Source organism: Cygnus atratus, chromosome 3, assembly GCF_013377495.2.
Source record: "Cygnus atratus isolate AKBS03 ecotype Queensland, Australia chromosome 3, CAtr_DNAZoo_HiC_assembly, whole genome shotgun sequence".
Lineage (NCBI taxonomy): Eukaryota > Metazoa > Chordata > Aves > Anseriformes > Anatidae > Cygnus > Cygnus atratus.
Window position 1 is genome coordinate 31,547,452 of NC_066364.1, and position 15,951 is coordinate 31,563,402.

Sequence of the window (15,951 nt, forward strand, 5' to 3'; positions counted from 1 at the left end):
TGACCGGCTGCCTTCCTGGTTTGCTTTGTTGTGATGGGATTTTGAAACATGCAGGACTTCATGGTTGTTATGCTTTTTATGAACGTTTGAATTTTAAAAACTGAGGAATAATACAAATAAAAACATGTGAAGCTGACTGTGTTACTTGGGAGTATATGTTGGCTTTGTGTGAATACTGTGGGATTTGGCATTGCTAACAGCAGGAACTTTTTTTGCTTATTGAATCATCGCTTTGAGAGCAGCAGTAATTGTTAACAATTGTTAACAATTTGACTAATTTAAAATACTTCCAACATAATACTGTCCACCTAAATCTTATTTTCTGCCGAGTCCCCATGTTTTTGAGCAATACGTAAGCTGTAAAGGATGCCAAGTGCAATGTGGAATCTATTAAAACAAACTTCACACAGGAAAAGGATCGGGGTCTTTATGAATGTGATGCATCTAAGATAGGGTAATGTGTACAACTTGCTGTGCACTATGCTGTGGTATTTGACTTGATTTACCCCAAAAGCTTGTACCCAGCAGCTGAGGGCTTGCATCACTTCTGTAATTAACTACAGATACTTACCAGAGGTCAGATGGTGTGAGGTGATTTTGCGTGTTAAAGCTCTTCCTCAGGTGGGTGTTGATGTGAAACTGTTCAGGAATATCATTCCACTTCAGACTTGCACCTGAGTTTCACTTCCAAGCAAAGGCAAATCCTTCTATACTCATCCTATATTTTTGTTGTACAGAATGATCCGAGAACTGAAGGGTAAAGCATGCAGAGTGGTTTCTCCTTTTACGCTCTCAGTTGTAAAGACTGTTGCTTAGTAAATCTGTTGTTTGCTTTAGGCTCTCATTAAACTCTTTATGCTCTTTTATTTTCTCCTGGAGCGCTCTTAGATGAGCACAGCTTACAGTTACACAAACACCTTTCCACAAAAATCTGAACTCGTCTGCTTAAATTAATGACTTGAAGGACTTTGCCAGACTTGTTGCAGTAAATAGAAGTGGAGCAGATGTAAGCGTAGTCAGAGACACAAAGTATTCCAAGAGAACGTAATATAAAACTGTCATTATTTTTAGGAGAATAAACTGCCTTACTATTTTCGAGGGCTGTTCCCTGTTACAGCAGAGAATACTTACATAGCTCTAAAACTGGGTGTGAAAGGGGATTCCCAAATGAGAAAAATACTGTACAGGGAAGGCAGCTGACTGTCTTAACTCCCTTGATTTTCAGTCTTTTTTTTCTGATTGGGCTTTTCTCCTGTATTCCTCCCACCAGACCTTAGTACAATTGCAGATAATTCTTGTTTCTGTTTTTTTTTTCTTTATTCCTTTTTTTTTTTTTGTGTCTGGGATATATTGATATCTTTCTGGAGTACTTAATATTCTCTTACTTCCTCATACCACTTTGTACTACTTCCAAGAAAGCCGTGGATGCAGGCAGTGATGCAGAGCCAGAAAAAGAAACTTAGGTTGTTAAGACTTCCAGATGCCGCCTGTAGTTGTCCAGCCTATGTGATCGTGCAGTGGGATTATTATTATTTTTATGATTTTCTTCTGGTGATATTTTCGTTGTTGAAGCTGTGGCAGATATAGCTATTCTCGACTTTTAGGTTGGGTTCTTTTTCCCAGTTCTTGTGAAATTTGTTAATCTGTATTGCAGAAACAATGTTTGCCATAGGCTTTGTAACACCACTTGATGATGTAAGATGTTAAATGTGTTGAAAATTGGTCGTATGTAGTTCATTAATAAAACTTATAGGCTGAAAAAAAGGCAACAGTGTATTTACAGCTAATGGTATTTTTAGTTGAATTATTTTAATTTTTGATTCTTTTGAAACATTTGTATGACACTGAAAGCAGATTGGTTTGCAACTGAAGCAGCTTAGTTTGAATGCAGGCTGAGGAGTGTTCTCAGGAATCTATTCAGAACATCACAACAATTGTTAGGCTGGTTTTCCCAGTGAAATAAAGCACGTTTTCAAGTATTAACTCATTTTGGTGACTATCAAGACAAAACACTTATTTGACAAGTACACTTTTTGGCCTTGTTTCTTTCCCTTAATTCTCTAACCAACTGAAGACAAAGTACTTGAATCCAGAACTGGAAATGGGGAGACTGTTTTTAGAGATCACTTTTTAGTCTGGAAGAAGTTCAGAGATATTAGACATACCAATATTAGTAACTGTAATAATTAAACTTGAAAGGTAAGACTGCAACTGCTTCCCCTCAGTACTTGTATCCTAAGAAATAGATATGCATTATCTGCTCGAATAATAGGAAGGTGGTTCCTAGTTGTATAGGAATATGAGTGCACATCATCGTTCTCTCATTGCTAAACAATTTAGCTGATCCCAAAGCTGCTGTTGTACTTAATATTCATATATAATTCCTGCCTAGCCTTTAGTAGGTTTGTCGAATGTGTAGTATGTGGAATGATATCTGAGGTGGCAGTAGTGGGTGGAATTTGCCTTCTTGTTGACGGGAAGGCATTGTGAAAAGTCAGAGCTCTCGGCTTGCTAAAGGTCTGAACAGAGTTCATGAAAGAGTGTTGATTGGGTGTCTGTGCTGGGGCATGAGTTGCTGCCTGATTTTTGGTTACAAGTGGAATGATTCAGTGCAGTGATTATACCCAACAATGTGAAGTGCTCAAAGGTTAGCTTGTCTCGTCTTCAGCAGAAGTTATTTGTTCACTCTGGAAAGAGGCAAAATCTTTTTTGAAAGCTTTTTCTGAACAGAGCATTCATCTTGACTGATGATCTCTGTATTGAGTTCCAAATACTTGTAATCAAAGCTATACACCTGGTAAGGTGGCTGGAAAGCTGTTAATGAGACCAGGTTCTTAGATGCAGTGGCCAGGAGAAATTATTCAAGTTGCACAGAGGTTTGGGAGATCAGGTTTGAAGCCATCCTATTTTCTAACAACAACAACAAAAGTAGCACGACTTTGATATAAAATAAAAACTACCAGAAGACAAGCTTGTTTAAATTTTTGTTTATATCCACTGCAAAGACCCTTATGCCATATGAGTAATAAGGAAAAGAAGCAGTGAGGACACTGTTGGTTGTGTATAAAGATGAACGATGTAGGCATTAACACAAGTAATCTCTGCAGTTTTTAATGAAAGTATGTAAGAGAAGAAACAGTACAACTTCTAAGAATGCCTGTGGAAACTACGATATTCAGGGTGGATGGTGAATCAACTTAAGCTCCCTCCAGATACTTTCAGTCTCAGAAATAATGAACTGGTACAACTTATTCCACTACATGTAGTGTGAATATATTATAATGTACTGATGATACTCAGAGAATAAAAAACAAAGTTCCTACATTTTAGAAAGGGTGTGAATTATGTATGCAGCAGAAGTTTTATGTAACTCCTAAGTTCATGGAAAGAAAAGAATAATGGGTCTACGTTTTCCATGCTTTAAGATGCTGTGTATAATTTAAGAGATTTGAAATCAGGCAACTGGATAAAATGTGATGTGAATTTAAAGAATGTGGTAACACATTTTCCAGAAAGTTATCTTAAAGGAGATTAGTGTTGTAAATTTATTATGGATTTAAAATATACCGCATGGGCAATTTAAGATGGAGAAATTGGGGTATGATAGAGTAGGTGAATGATTGCTTTATAGTAACAAGCATTGAGAAGCATTCAGAGTCATTGGCCTGGAGAGAGGTTACTGGTGGCTTAAAAACCAAAACAGCTCCGCTCCCAATATTACAAGAACCATAATCACAGAATCATTAAGGTTGGAAAAGACCTACAAGATCATCTGGTCCAACCATCCCCTTGTCACCAGTGTCACCCACTAAACCATGTCCCTAAGCACCACATCCAACCTTTCCTTAAACACCCCCAGGGATGGTGACCTACCACCTCCCTGGTGTTTTTAACAATTTTCCGAAGGGGTCTATGAAAAATTTGTGAATCAAGTGATAGAAAGTACCTCTGAAATATGCTAAGCAAGAGGAAGCACAAAAACACCATATGAGAATGACTTGAGGGCAGGCATAATAAAAGTAGGATAAAAACTATTTTGCAAGATCGTGCTGTTAGAACGAGTTAAATTACAGAATTGCGGAGTAGCTGTTTGCCTCAGTCATCATTGTTCCCCACCACTAGTTATTTATACAGATTGGTAAGATTTCTTCCCCCTCAATAGCTTTCAGTCAGCAGTGTCAACTCACTAAGCCTCTCCTTGTCTGAAAGATGCTCCAGTCCTTTAGTCACCTTAGCAACTCTTGACTTGTTCCTGTCAGCCCATGTCTGTCTTATGCTGGGGAGCCCAGAACTGGACACGTTGCTGACACACGTCCAACTTGTTCACCAGGACCTCCGGGTCCTCTTCTGCAGAGCTGCTGGTGATGGACTGTCCCACTGTGTGGGTCATCAGTGAAAAAGTTCAGCAATACTGACCCCAGTGTCAACACCTGGGCATACCACTAGTGCCTGGCCTTGAGCCCAGCATTGCCCAGCAGTGGTTAGGCGAATTGGTTGGAGAGGCCAGGGTGTGGATTTTCTGTATGCAGCTGCATTCTCAGCAGTTGTCGTGTGCAGTGTCTCTTTTTCTCCATTTCCATAAGGAACCAAGTACTTTCGTTAGAGGAGTAGTTAACACAACAGGTGGATTGCCTAGCTACAATTTACTGTGTCCATGTAGACAAAAATTCTGCCAAAGCTGAAATCGGTAGTGATTGAGTTGCCAGTTCAGTGTCAGTCATGAAAATGTAAATGATCCTGGTGTGCAGCAGAGCAGGCGTTGCCACTTGGGAGGAAAAAAGGTTTGGTTGGGAAGCTCTCACCGAAGAGAGCTGTTTTCCCTGGAACAAATGCAGGAAACATCTGTTGGGTTGGACAGGGGAAATGGAGAGTGCTCCAGTAAGAGATTAAAAGCATCTGTTCTGTTCATCCTGTGTCAGCCTTTAGTCAAGCCGTGTTGACTCTCGTAACATCCCAAGAGGGTAGATACCTGAAGGAGAAGCTAAGTAACCTAAAAAAACATGGGCAACCATAGGTATGGATGCTCTTGAAGTTGGGGAAAAAAAATACGCATTTTGCACTGAAGTCAAATACTAATTAGAAACAAACAAACAAAAAATCCTCCCAGAACATTGAGTCATTGCATCTCTACTTGATGTAAATGTTATGAGTGTCTGTACTTCTGCACACGTACAGAAAGAACTACAGGCAGGTTTTGCACAAGCTTCACTGTATTCCTGAAATGAGATGCGAGCACTCTAAAGGAATGGAGGAGGGGTGAGCACGTTCAAAATAGTGACCGCACAGTAGTACTGGGTTCTTTGAAAAGCCAGCTACTGCTGTGTTTTGTGAAACGTGGGGCATTGCATCTGTTCTCTGTAGCGTCCAGCAGATAGAGCTCTGAATGGCAGAAATGTTTTACTGGCAAAAAGCCATAGCAGTTAGCCTAAGGAACTTCTGCAGAGATTCAGAGGTGTTATTAATAGTATGTTAGCATTCTTTATACTTCTTTTAAAGAGGTCTACTCTTGAAATACTAAAAAGTGGTAAGCAGTTGGTTGTGTGTGTGCATCTGCTAGGACTCCGTAATTGCTACCGCTTTGAAATTGTTTTTTTCAGTGTGGTTGGAGATGTGCAGTAATAAAGACAATGAGAAACACACCTAGTAGCCAAACTTAAAACCTGCCAAATGAGCATGGAGTAGTCCTCTTGATTTAAGTTATTTCCCTGTGTATTGTGTGCATTTAAAATGGCCACTCGAGGGCACCTTTGCATTTGGTTCAGCTGCTGACTTCCTGAGTGTATTGACCTGGTTTGGTAATTGACTCACTTTTTAATATCTTGAATCTTCTGAATGACAGCACCATAAATGTCAGGTGTAATGGCAGCTTGTTATAGGTTTCTAAAGGTTTAACTTGAACTCACTAATAAAAAGTTAAATAGTAAAATGCATTAGTTCAAGAGCGAGATTTTGGAAAAACTGTAACTAAAAGTGTATGAAAACTTTTAGTACTTTGATCTTAATGTCTGTAAGTGTTTGTATGACTGCTGCCTACCATCAGAAATATCTTAGTGAAAACTTAACCGAAGTAAAGTCATTCTTAGATTTTGTGCATGTTCTCTGATAGCTTCATTTCTTTTAACCTTGCTTTTTACTTGAAATTATATGTGGTGCTTAGACTGCAGCAAAGTCATAGGGCCAAGTACTGCTTGTACTGATGCTTTCACATTGAACTACTAACACACTGTGTATTCGGTTAGTGCTACTACTAAGAAATACTGTAGAAGCTTTTAATGGAGAAAATAGGAAACAGGTAACCCCTTTCTGTGTAAGAAGGACAGGGAACTGGATTAATATTTTAAACTTGTAGATCCATGCTTTTCTGTTCTTTTTTTTATGAACAATAGAGGCTCTTACAGAGCATAGGTGAAAATGAAGTCTTACAGTACCTTTCCTTTACACATGTATGCGTTTTCTGCACTGAATATTCTTAATGTTTTAAAAGCACTGATGAGTTTCATTGCACAAAAGGATTGTTTTGGCTAATACTAGCTTTCTAAAAACTACTCCCAAAACAAACAATGGAAAGAGATTCAAGAATTGCTAAAATGAAGTGGCTACAAGTCTTTCAGTCTCAAACTCGATCGAAATTTTATGATCTTAAGAGTATAAATGCAGAGACTTAATAAAGAGCTCCATACTTCACTATATCTTTTAGGCAATTCTGAATTCACTTTTCAATCAAACGGCCCAACTATTCTTAGCTTAAAAACTAAAATGAAATATTCAGATGCTAGTTGTCAGTTTGTAATACATTTTTAATGCATATAGGCCTGTCAGTTTTATTCTCTTTCCAGCAGCATGTATGGTTGGTTGTAGGGGTTGCCACTGGTTTTGTCTGGTGGTTTAAAGTGCCAATAATCAACTGTTGTTGACAGCTTTCCAGAGCAGAATGCTAGCATATGTTGTTGGAGTGTATTAGTGTGTGCTGCTTTACTTGAATTCTGGAAAATGGCTAGAAACAGCTTTTTGGTTTTTGATGTAGAAATTTAGATGAATTTATTGCTTTATACTTGTGGCCAAAAGTAGGGGAGGTTTCGGTCATTTGTCACCAAAGCCATTAAAGATAAATTTCACTCCTACCACCTACTTACTCAAATGTCTTTCTGTTGCATCTAAATTAAAAACAAAGATATTTTCCATTTTCCTGCTGTCTGCTCTTCAGACTTCGTAATCGGTGTCAGCATTGGCCTGTTTTTCTAGAAACTTTCTTTTTCGTTTCCAATGGAGTGTAAGAATTGAATTAAAACTGACAAATCAGAGAAGTGGTAACAGGATTATTGCTGTGGAATAGTGGTTTTGCAAACCACATTTTCGCCACTAAAAAGGGGGATGTCTGCTTGTAAACAACAGTATTTTAGGGACTTGAACTTGCTCTCAGTTGTAGAGCTGATCTTCCTTACTGATGTTTCTGATCACCCCCACAGAAACAAGCCATGATTAAGAAAGGCTGATAAATGCCAAACAGAAAAACATATATTACTTTGAGATGGGATTACGTAGTACTGCTTTCCAGTGATCTCAATCTACTAAAAAGGTTTTAAATTATTATTAAAAACCATGGTCGGCAATCCTGAGTGGTGATCAGCTATAAATATCTAAGGTGCATTTGGGGCTTTCAACTAATTACGGGCAGTCTGAGCGGCACAGCCTGCAGCACGCTGCGGAGCTGGGTGCATGTAGCTGTCGTGAGCGACGGGTTTGATCTGGGAGCTGGTCTGAACCTCGGCACTCACGCTGCTGGCCAGCCGACGGTATTAGCACAAACGTAGAAGTAGGTCACTGAGCAGATGCTTTTTCAGTTGCCATTTGTTAGTCAAATGAGCTTCGTTAGCTTGCCAACAAACTGGGACAGCTTCATGAGCTGCTTTATCACTGTAGTAGTTTTAAAAACAAGGATTTACTGGAACTGTAAGACAGCAACACGCAACTTGTCAGCTGCTGTTCCTCGTCAGCGTTTCATTTGTTCAGTGACTGATACGACCATCGCCAGCGGTGTGCCAGCAGTGCAGGCAGGATCTAGAAGCTCCTAATACTAACTTTGAGAGTGATAAAACATGCATTTTTGCAATAAAATCATCAGAATAGTGTTGTAGTTGTTTACAGATGATTTATGCTAACGAGAAGGATTATCTGATGAGGTTTTTGCTATACATTATAATATGCACAGCTGTGAAGTGTGCTGCGGTTTGAAAATAGGAGCATACCACAACCTTTCAAAGTAATAGCTGGGGGCCAGTACAAGGGAAAAGAAAACCTGTGAGGTTCTGTTGAGATCTCAGAACATCAAGCAACTTCAGTGATTTGCAAAAATAGTGCATGTGCATTAGTTTGAGTTAAAAATGAACATTTTGCAAACTGGAAAACAAGTACTCGATGATTGAGGGGTTTCTTGTCTCTTTATGCTTGAAGACAGTAGTAGCAGCTTTTATGATGGCTTTGATACTAGTCAAAATTCAGAATCCCAAGATAATAAAATACCCTTACATTGCAGCATTATTACAGTTCTTAGTTGTATTTGGTGCTCATTCCGGTATACAGACATGACACAGTGAAACCAGCTAGGAGCATGATAGCTGGCACTGTCGGGGCTGATGCTAGCTGTCTCCTTAAGGCTCCTCTGCAGTCAGTGCTATGCTGGGCTGCTCTTAGCTCAGGAGGGCTTGTTCAGCGTGAGCTGGCAACAGTAACAGGATGCTGCTGGTCCCTCAAGCATCCGTTTGTACCAGTGGCAAGTAATTCTACAGGCTTCTCTGGTACCCTGATAACTCTACAGCGGACTGCATCAGTCTGTTTTAATGCTGTTTCATGTTTAGCTTTATCCAGCCACTCAGTTTGACTTCATTTTTTTTTTTCATTCAGATTTCCTTATCTGGTGCAGCATGGTAGATAACAAATTTAACATGATGCAGTGATGACAGAAACTATTCAGCAGCCCAGACTCACACCATTACTTCCATTATATAAACATAATCAGTTCTATACATTGTAAAGTGTTTTCTTTTAAAGATTATATTCAGTCATATACCTTTTGTATTCCTGCTCAGTCGAGTGTTTGCATATGTCAAGCGTGCTTTGAAGAGCTGGTATTTAGCCTGAAGTGAATGCAGAGTTGTGTATCTATAAATGCTTTGTCTGAGTATTTCTCAGCTTGTACATCCTGTTCCATATCACAGGATAGACTGCCACTGCTTGTCACTGTCTAGCTGCTTAGAACTTGCATGCCACTTCTCCATTACTTGATTGGCGAAGGTATAATTTCAGGCCGTTGTAGGATTACCCTATCCAAGGTTAGATGATCGCTTAAGTTATGAAGATGAAATACAGATTGAGAAGAGCTATTACAGAAGCACAGAAATGTGACACAAACAACTATAGTGCTGATTTCTCCCAACATCCAAATGCGCTTCTGCTCATCTGGTTCTGTGGGGTGCGTAGCAGTGACCTGCTGTTCACCCGTGACAGCTGTCAAACTTAAATTCTCTAAAATCTGAAGAATACAAAATAATTTGAAAAAAGCAAAAATCCCACTTTATCCTTAGAAACCATATGTAAGATGTTCTGCTATCACAATTTCACGTATTTGCATTTAAGTGAAATGTTGATGAGGAACACGTTATTAGAGCTCATTGTTTAGTGTATGTACCTACCTATTTTTCTGACGCCTTTATTTGGTTACGGCGTGGTGTAATTGGAATAAACAGGATCCCTGTGTTCCTATAGCAACTGAATGCTACAGTGTAGAACTGCTTTCTTGCAGCAGATGTATCCATAACTCTTCTGATAACCTGAGGATTTTAAAACAGTAAATTCAAAAAAGAGGACTCTTCCATGTCTCTGTAGGTTAAATCTGGTTTAAAACTGAACTTTTTAAAAAGCTTTCCTGAAACTACACCACCTTCCAGGTTAAGTATAGTTTGTGAAAAAACTGATTATATATACACTCTATGAATATCTAGATATATGAGCTATGGTACTGGCAGGATTGTCTGTAGCAAATATGGAGTATGTAGATATATTTTTACTAAAAAAAAAAAAATGCTTGCACTAAAAGGAAACTGAAAGCTACAGGAAATAAAAACACTGTCATCTAAATTGGTTGTTTTGATCCAGCATAATGGCCTGCTCTGCAAGAGTTTCATTTACTTCTAAGTTTTCCCTGTAGATAGTAGAGATGATCCAAGACATTGTAGAACTAAGTGTCACCTTTATAGCTCTCAGGATCTACTACCTGCTTGGTAAAGGTAATTCAGTTGCATTTTTGTAGTAAGTGTAACAGAAAGATAATGTTTCCATTAAAGTGATCAACTATGCATGAAGAAGCAGAATAGGAAGATGTATGGAAATGCATTTAGAGAAATCCCATTTTCTTGAGCAAACTGCATCGCTTGCATATCTAACTTAAACCTTTTGGATCACTCTGCAAGTCTAGTAGTGTTTATAGCAAATTTATGTACTGGTTCCTAGGAAAGAAGCATCAACTGACTGGAAGGTCTGGCATCCTACCTCTAGGATGCTGTCTTATATTAAGCTGTTTACTCCTCTGGAGTGCTCTTAGAGGACAGTTAATTAGAACTTTAATTACTGAATAACTTTGAGAGTTATTTTGCATTGTTCATTGCCTCAGTAATTTTATTAAAAACAAGAACAAAGGCACTCTTTCTCTCCCCCTCCTCTGGGGACAGTATGCCTTCATGCTTCAGGACATTAATATTTCAGGAGTCATGTTGGAAAAAATTGAAAAATGGATGAAACCTAATTATTTCTCGTAGGCCTGTGATACGATCATATCCAGGTTCATTTGCTTATATGCTGTTCTAGTGAACCTCATTATGAGTCACTCATTCCTACTTGATAGACCTCCTTTAGAAATTGTACTGATAAAATTTATGAAATTAAATGGAAATACTTTGTTTCTTTCTTTTGCTTTTTCTGTGTTGTATGTTTTTTCTATACTCTCAAAACTATTAAAAAAGAATGAAAATCATGTCTTAGCTGCCTCTGTTCCCCATCCACCCATTTCCCACCTATTCTTGCTTATTTTCCTTCTCATTTCTTTCCTTTATTTTGTACAGATATCCTCTTCTGATACTGCTCAACCTTTGACATCCTCTCCTTCTCTGCAACCTGCTGCTGAGAAGAGCAAAGCAGAGGTATATTGGGTTTTCTGGTGTAACTCTTGTCAGATTATCTAATCTGCTTCTTTGCACAAATGTTTGCATTGCTATAGGGTAATTTCAGTGAGCTAACTAGGTAATTTGAAATGTTAGTAATACTTCAGGCATTTAAAATACTTCTCTCCCCCCTTGCTTCCTGGGCTTGATAAATTAACTGATAGAGTGGGACAAAATATATGCATGAGTGATATGTGCTAACATTTACGTGTTGAAATTCAGATTTTACATGTTGAAATTCAGATTTTGCTCTGGTTTAGTGTCTCAGAGCTGTGTGGAATAACTTTTTCATTCGAAGCTAATGGGCATGAGTGACTTTTTCCTTTCTCCTCAGGAATAGTTCTTGATAACTTCTTTATATTAATTGTTTCAGAACCTAAATTATCAGTACTATTCCAGTCATTGACTTCAGTCTCCTTGGAGATGAGGGTCATGGAATTAATTCTGTATTTCTGTTAACTTATACTGTTTTAATATCCCTTCTAGTTGGGGTTTGTGTGTGTGTACTAAAGTTACATTTACTGTGTAGAAGGGCCTTTGAATTTTCACACACACACACAGGTAGGGGATGAGACATTTGCCAGAACTTCTGGTAAATGTTACAATTCATAACAATAATGAAATGCATAATTTTAAATGCAAATGTTAGGTTCTTTTGTGTACTTCATTCTAAATTGAGGCTGTATACAGTATATGAAAAAAGTTATGATCTAAATGTAAATCATGCATTTTTCTTCTAGATAAAGAAAATTTGGCCAGATGTTATAAATTATTTTAGTTCAGCTATATTTAACATTAATTAAAATTTAAGTTAGTGTCATGGACAAGACCACAAGCCTTAGGGAATGTGACATGCTTTTAAAGTTGTAGCAGGAATCTTAGTTGCCATTCTATAATTAAACTCACCTTTCATTTCTTAACCTCCTCTCGTGTATTCAAATTTAAAAGTTCCACTATGTAACTAGTATGCCATGTTGTTGGAAATGAATCTTGGGGAAAAATGAATGATTTTTGCTTAGAATTTAAGACCAGTACAAAGACAATTTCATGTTATGATCTTGATAGTGTCTTTTGACTAATTTTGCAAGTAATGAAACACTTGAGTTGAAGTTCTGGCATCAATACAGCCTCTGAGAAATGCTTTCATTTAGTCTAAATTCATTTTTATCTAACGGAGCTGAAGCAGAAAGCTTGCATATTGGACTTGTGAAGTGTGAAGATGGAGTTATGGGTTTTTAAGCCCTCAGTGAAAATGTACTTAGCAAAAACAGTCTCTGGGAATTGAGAGAGGTCCTGTGGGCTTTGTGAGAGGTATGGAGGTGGAAACGCCGGTGAACAGTTTGTCTTCACATCTTCAGTATGAAGAAGTCAGGAGTTCTATAAGGGCATTTCTTGTTTATATTTGGTCACCTTTATGGACTGTTTGCCATGTGAAGCTTAATGCAAGCTTTCTTCTTTCCTGAAGTCTGAAAAATTAAAATTTTCTGATACTTCTTCCCCTGGAAGCGAAGTTTCTCTAACAAAATATATTTAAAAATGTTAAAGTCAAACTGGAAATGAGGACATCTTGAAGAAGATCATATGCAAAAAAAACTTTCTCTGCTTTCACTTGACATATTCTGGTAAACTTATAGTACTATATTTGAAAAGTAAGTACTGCTATGATACTTTCAACAACCTTTTCCAAGAGGAGAAGAAACAAATAGCATCTAAGACATAAAAGAGCTTCCATAAGGGAGGAGATTAAGTGTACTTAAATTATTCAACTTGAGAAAGCAGGGAGGAAAGGGATAAAAGACTTTTGGAAAAAGAAATATATATTGCTCCAACAGTGTATTTGTGCACTATACGTTATTGCAGTCACAGGATTTAGGGAGTCTTTAGAATGCAAGTTGGTACTGGAATGAGTAATGCAGTAATGAAGGGAAGATTAAGCTTTGTTTGAAAGGCATGGCTGTGCATTTGCAATCTTAGTTCAATAAACCTGCAAATCCCAGGTTATTATGATGGCTTCAACATAAAACACTGCTCTCAATGCTTGTCCCAGTAAGCTTTTTCTTCTATACCTGACACTGCCACAGGTGAGGTGCAGCGTTGGCTGGTCCTCTGGTTTGGACTGGTGTGCTCATTTTGTGTTTCTAATAGTTTATGTTGCTTGACTGACAGCTACCTGTGCTTAAAGTTGGTTTATGTGATAGTCTCACTTTTTAGGATCAGAGATTAAGTTAATACAAGATTAAATAATACACAGGGGTTACTTGGGTCATGAGGAACCTCTGTTGAATAACCTCAATCCATCTGGTAAATATAGTGAAGCTTTTGAAAACATTATTTGAAGTTGTGAAGACTGTGTGTTCTTTGAGTTCCATAAAACCAAAATCCTAGTATTAGAGCTGTTTTATAGGGAACACCAATGGTGACTGCCAACCAGCTGGACCTCCATTCACTGCAGTGAATATATAGTTTGAAGCAATAGTTTGAAGGCTGCATTACACTTGAAAGCTTCCTGGTAACATCCTTGATCTGAGCCCTGGGGAGGCAGCAAACTTCTCCGTGAAGAGGGTCTGGCATGCAGATAGGAGCTTCCAGTCCCTTGAGAATGGAGTCATCTACAGTTACAACTCGCTGTCGTTTTCTTCACGGCGCTGGTCTTGGTGCTGTGCTTGCTGTGAGGCCTTGGTTGATCTGACCTTGGAGGGAGAATTTGCATGGATGTCTCTTCTTCCCTCTTTTCATGTTCCTCGTTTGCTGCTCCCAGAGCCTTGTACCTCTTCGGTAGTGGAAACTGAGCAGGCAGACGGCTCCTCTTTCCACGCGGTAACTTGCTTCCACTCCTTGGTGTCCCTCAAGTTGCTGCCTTTATCCTGATGCAGATCAGATGGCAGGTTGGCACATGCATACCTGAGAAAGCAGAGTATGGCTCCATTGATCTATTACCTTCTCAGACTCCCAGATGCTTCCCAGTCTCCTCAGTTCTTCCTGAAGCTTGGCTGCCAGGCAGAGCAGTCCACCTGCCCAGGCACACCTCCCATGTGCCCTCGCCCTCCATCTCCGGGAGCAGCGCCAGGCCCACCCCACAGCCCCAGAGCTGGGTGGCCAGCACGTGGTGACATCTGCCACCGCCATTAGAAGTGACAGTGTCCTGCTGTTCTGAACCAAGACTGCTCAGTCTAAAAATCACAGCTAACACATCGTGTCAAAGCACACAGAGCACTGGCCTAAGAAGTCCACGTCTTCTGTGTGTTACAAATGGTGCCTTTTTTTTTTTTATGCTGTTCTTCAGTCAGACCTGATCTGTAAGAGTTTTGAGTTAATAAATCAGCTACGATTTCTGTAGTGTCACTATGATCCTTTTAAAGGAAAGGGATCTCTTATGTTTTCTTTCTGGAACAACTTAATGTTTTATGACTCATGAAGTCTTTTATGTGGCTGAAGTCAACTTTTTATATTCAAGAGTATTATATTTCTATTTCTGATCTACTAGATCAGCTTTTAAAAATGGCTAACTCTCTGCAGAAGGTTACATGTATATTATCTTACTGTAGTTCTTTGGTCAGCTTGGAAACTGTTCTGAGAGAGGTTATCGGAGTTAGCAGAGTACCCTCCACTCCCTCCATAGTAGATGCCACCAAATCCCCTTTCATTTCTACCCCACCTCACCACTTTATCTGTTGTCTACTGTGGTTTTTGTCGCGTTCCTTAAATGACAGAACAAAAGAACTACAAGCTTTCAGCTGAAGATTTCAGGGACTTCCCTCTGTAACTCAGACTTCATGGTGTCAGGTGTTGCTGAATCCAGCATAACCTAAAGTATGGTAGTTTCTATAAATTTATTAGTAATTGTTGGCTTTTCTTCCATGAAATTGTCAGATTGCCCACTCAACCCGTGTAAATTCCCAACAGCTGAATGACCTGCAGCAAGGAATTCCATGGCTTAAGTATAAAGCATGTAGAAAATAGTACCCTTTAGTTTTCATTTTGTTTTCAGTCTTGTTCTATGTTGCCTTTGTATGATAGCCCCATATTCTTATACTGGAACCCAGAAAGAAATTCCATATTACTCTCTAAATGCATCCTCAAGATGATGAATCTGTGATAGTGTATTTTTTGCTGTCTCCTTCTTCCTTTTCTGCACTGAAATCAACTTATGTAGCTAACTCTAATAGGAAAGCTTTCTGTGCCATGAAAATTCTTGATGCCTTTTCTTGAATGTTTTCTGGATCTTTCAGGAGGAACTTATAAAGATCTGCCTACTTGTATCTTTTGATAATTTTTTTCCATATTTCTGAAACAGAAACTCGAGGCAGATTCTGATCTGTGAAATTATGGATGATGCAAGGAAAGTAATTCCTCCGATGCTATGAATTGTTGGTACTAGTCAAAGACGGCACACCTGTTTCTTTCTCTTCTTTGCATGGGACATCACTATTAGCAAGATGCTAGTGAGTAGTAAGGGGTAGTTGCAAAAACAAAGTTCTTGTGGACAGGTTTCTTTACCAGGTTATGTAGAGAGGCTAAATCAGGTAAAAAGGAAGAAATAAGCTTTAGTAAGCTTTTTTTATTTTTTGGCAACTGTGGCCTTTCCACAACTGTTTTCTGTGGACAGTTAGAGATGTTTTTTCTTTCCATATCTCCTTGGCTCAGGAAAAAGCAACCATGATTCCTTTTTCTTTCTGCTTATATGCAGATGAAATGCAAATGAGAAGGCAAAATAGTATTTTCTTAAATTTGAAAAAAA

General features: G+C 38.6%; 1 protein-coding gene across 2 annotated transcripts in view; it reads left to right on the forward strand.

The window, feature by feature from the left end:
- SMAP1 (small ArfGAP 1) overlaps positions 1–15,951 on the forward strand; it is a 92,656-nt gene that overhangs the window by 31,168 nt on the left and 45,537 nt on the right. Inside the window, exon 5 of one of the 2 annotated variants that reach the window (XM_035542990.2) lies at positions 11,115–11,192. The exons of the other annotated variant lie outside the window; for it this stretch is intronic. Within the exon in view, the coding sequence (XP_035398883.1) occupies positions 11,115–11,192 (78 nt within the window). The remainder of the gene's footprint in view (positions 1–11,114; positions 11,193–15,951) is intronic. 2 annotated transcript variants of the gene reach the window in all.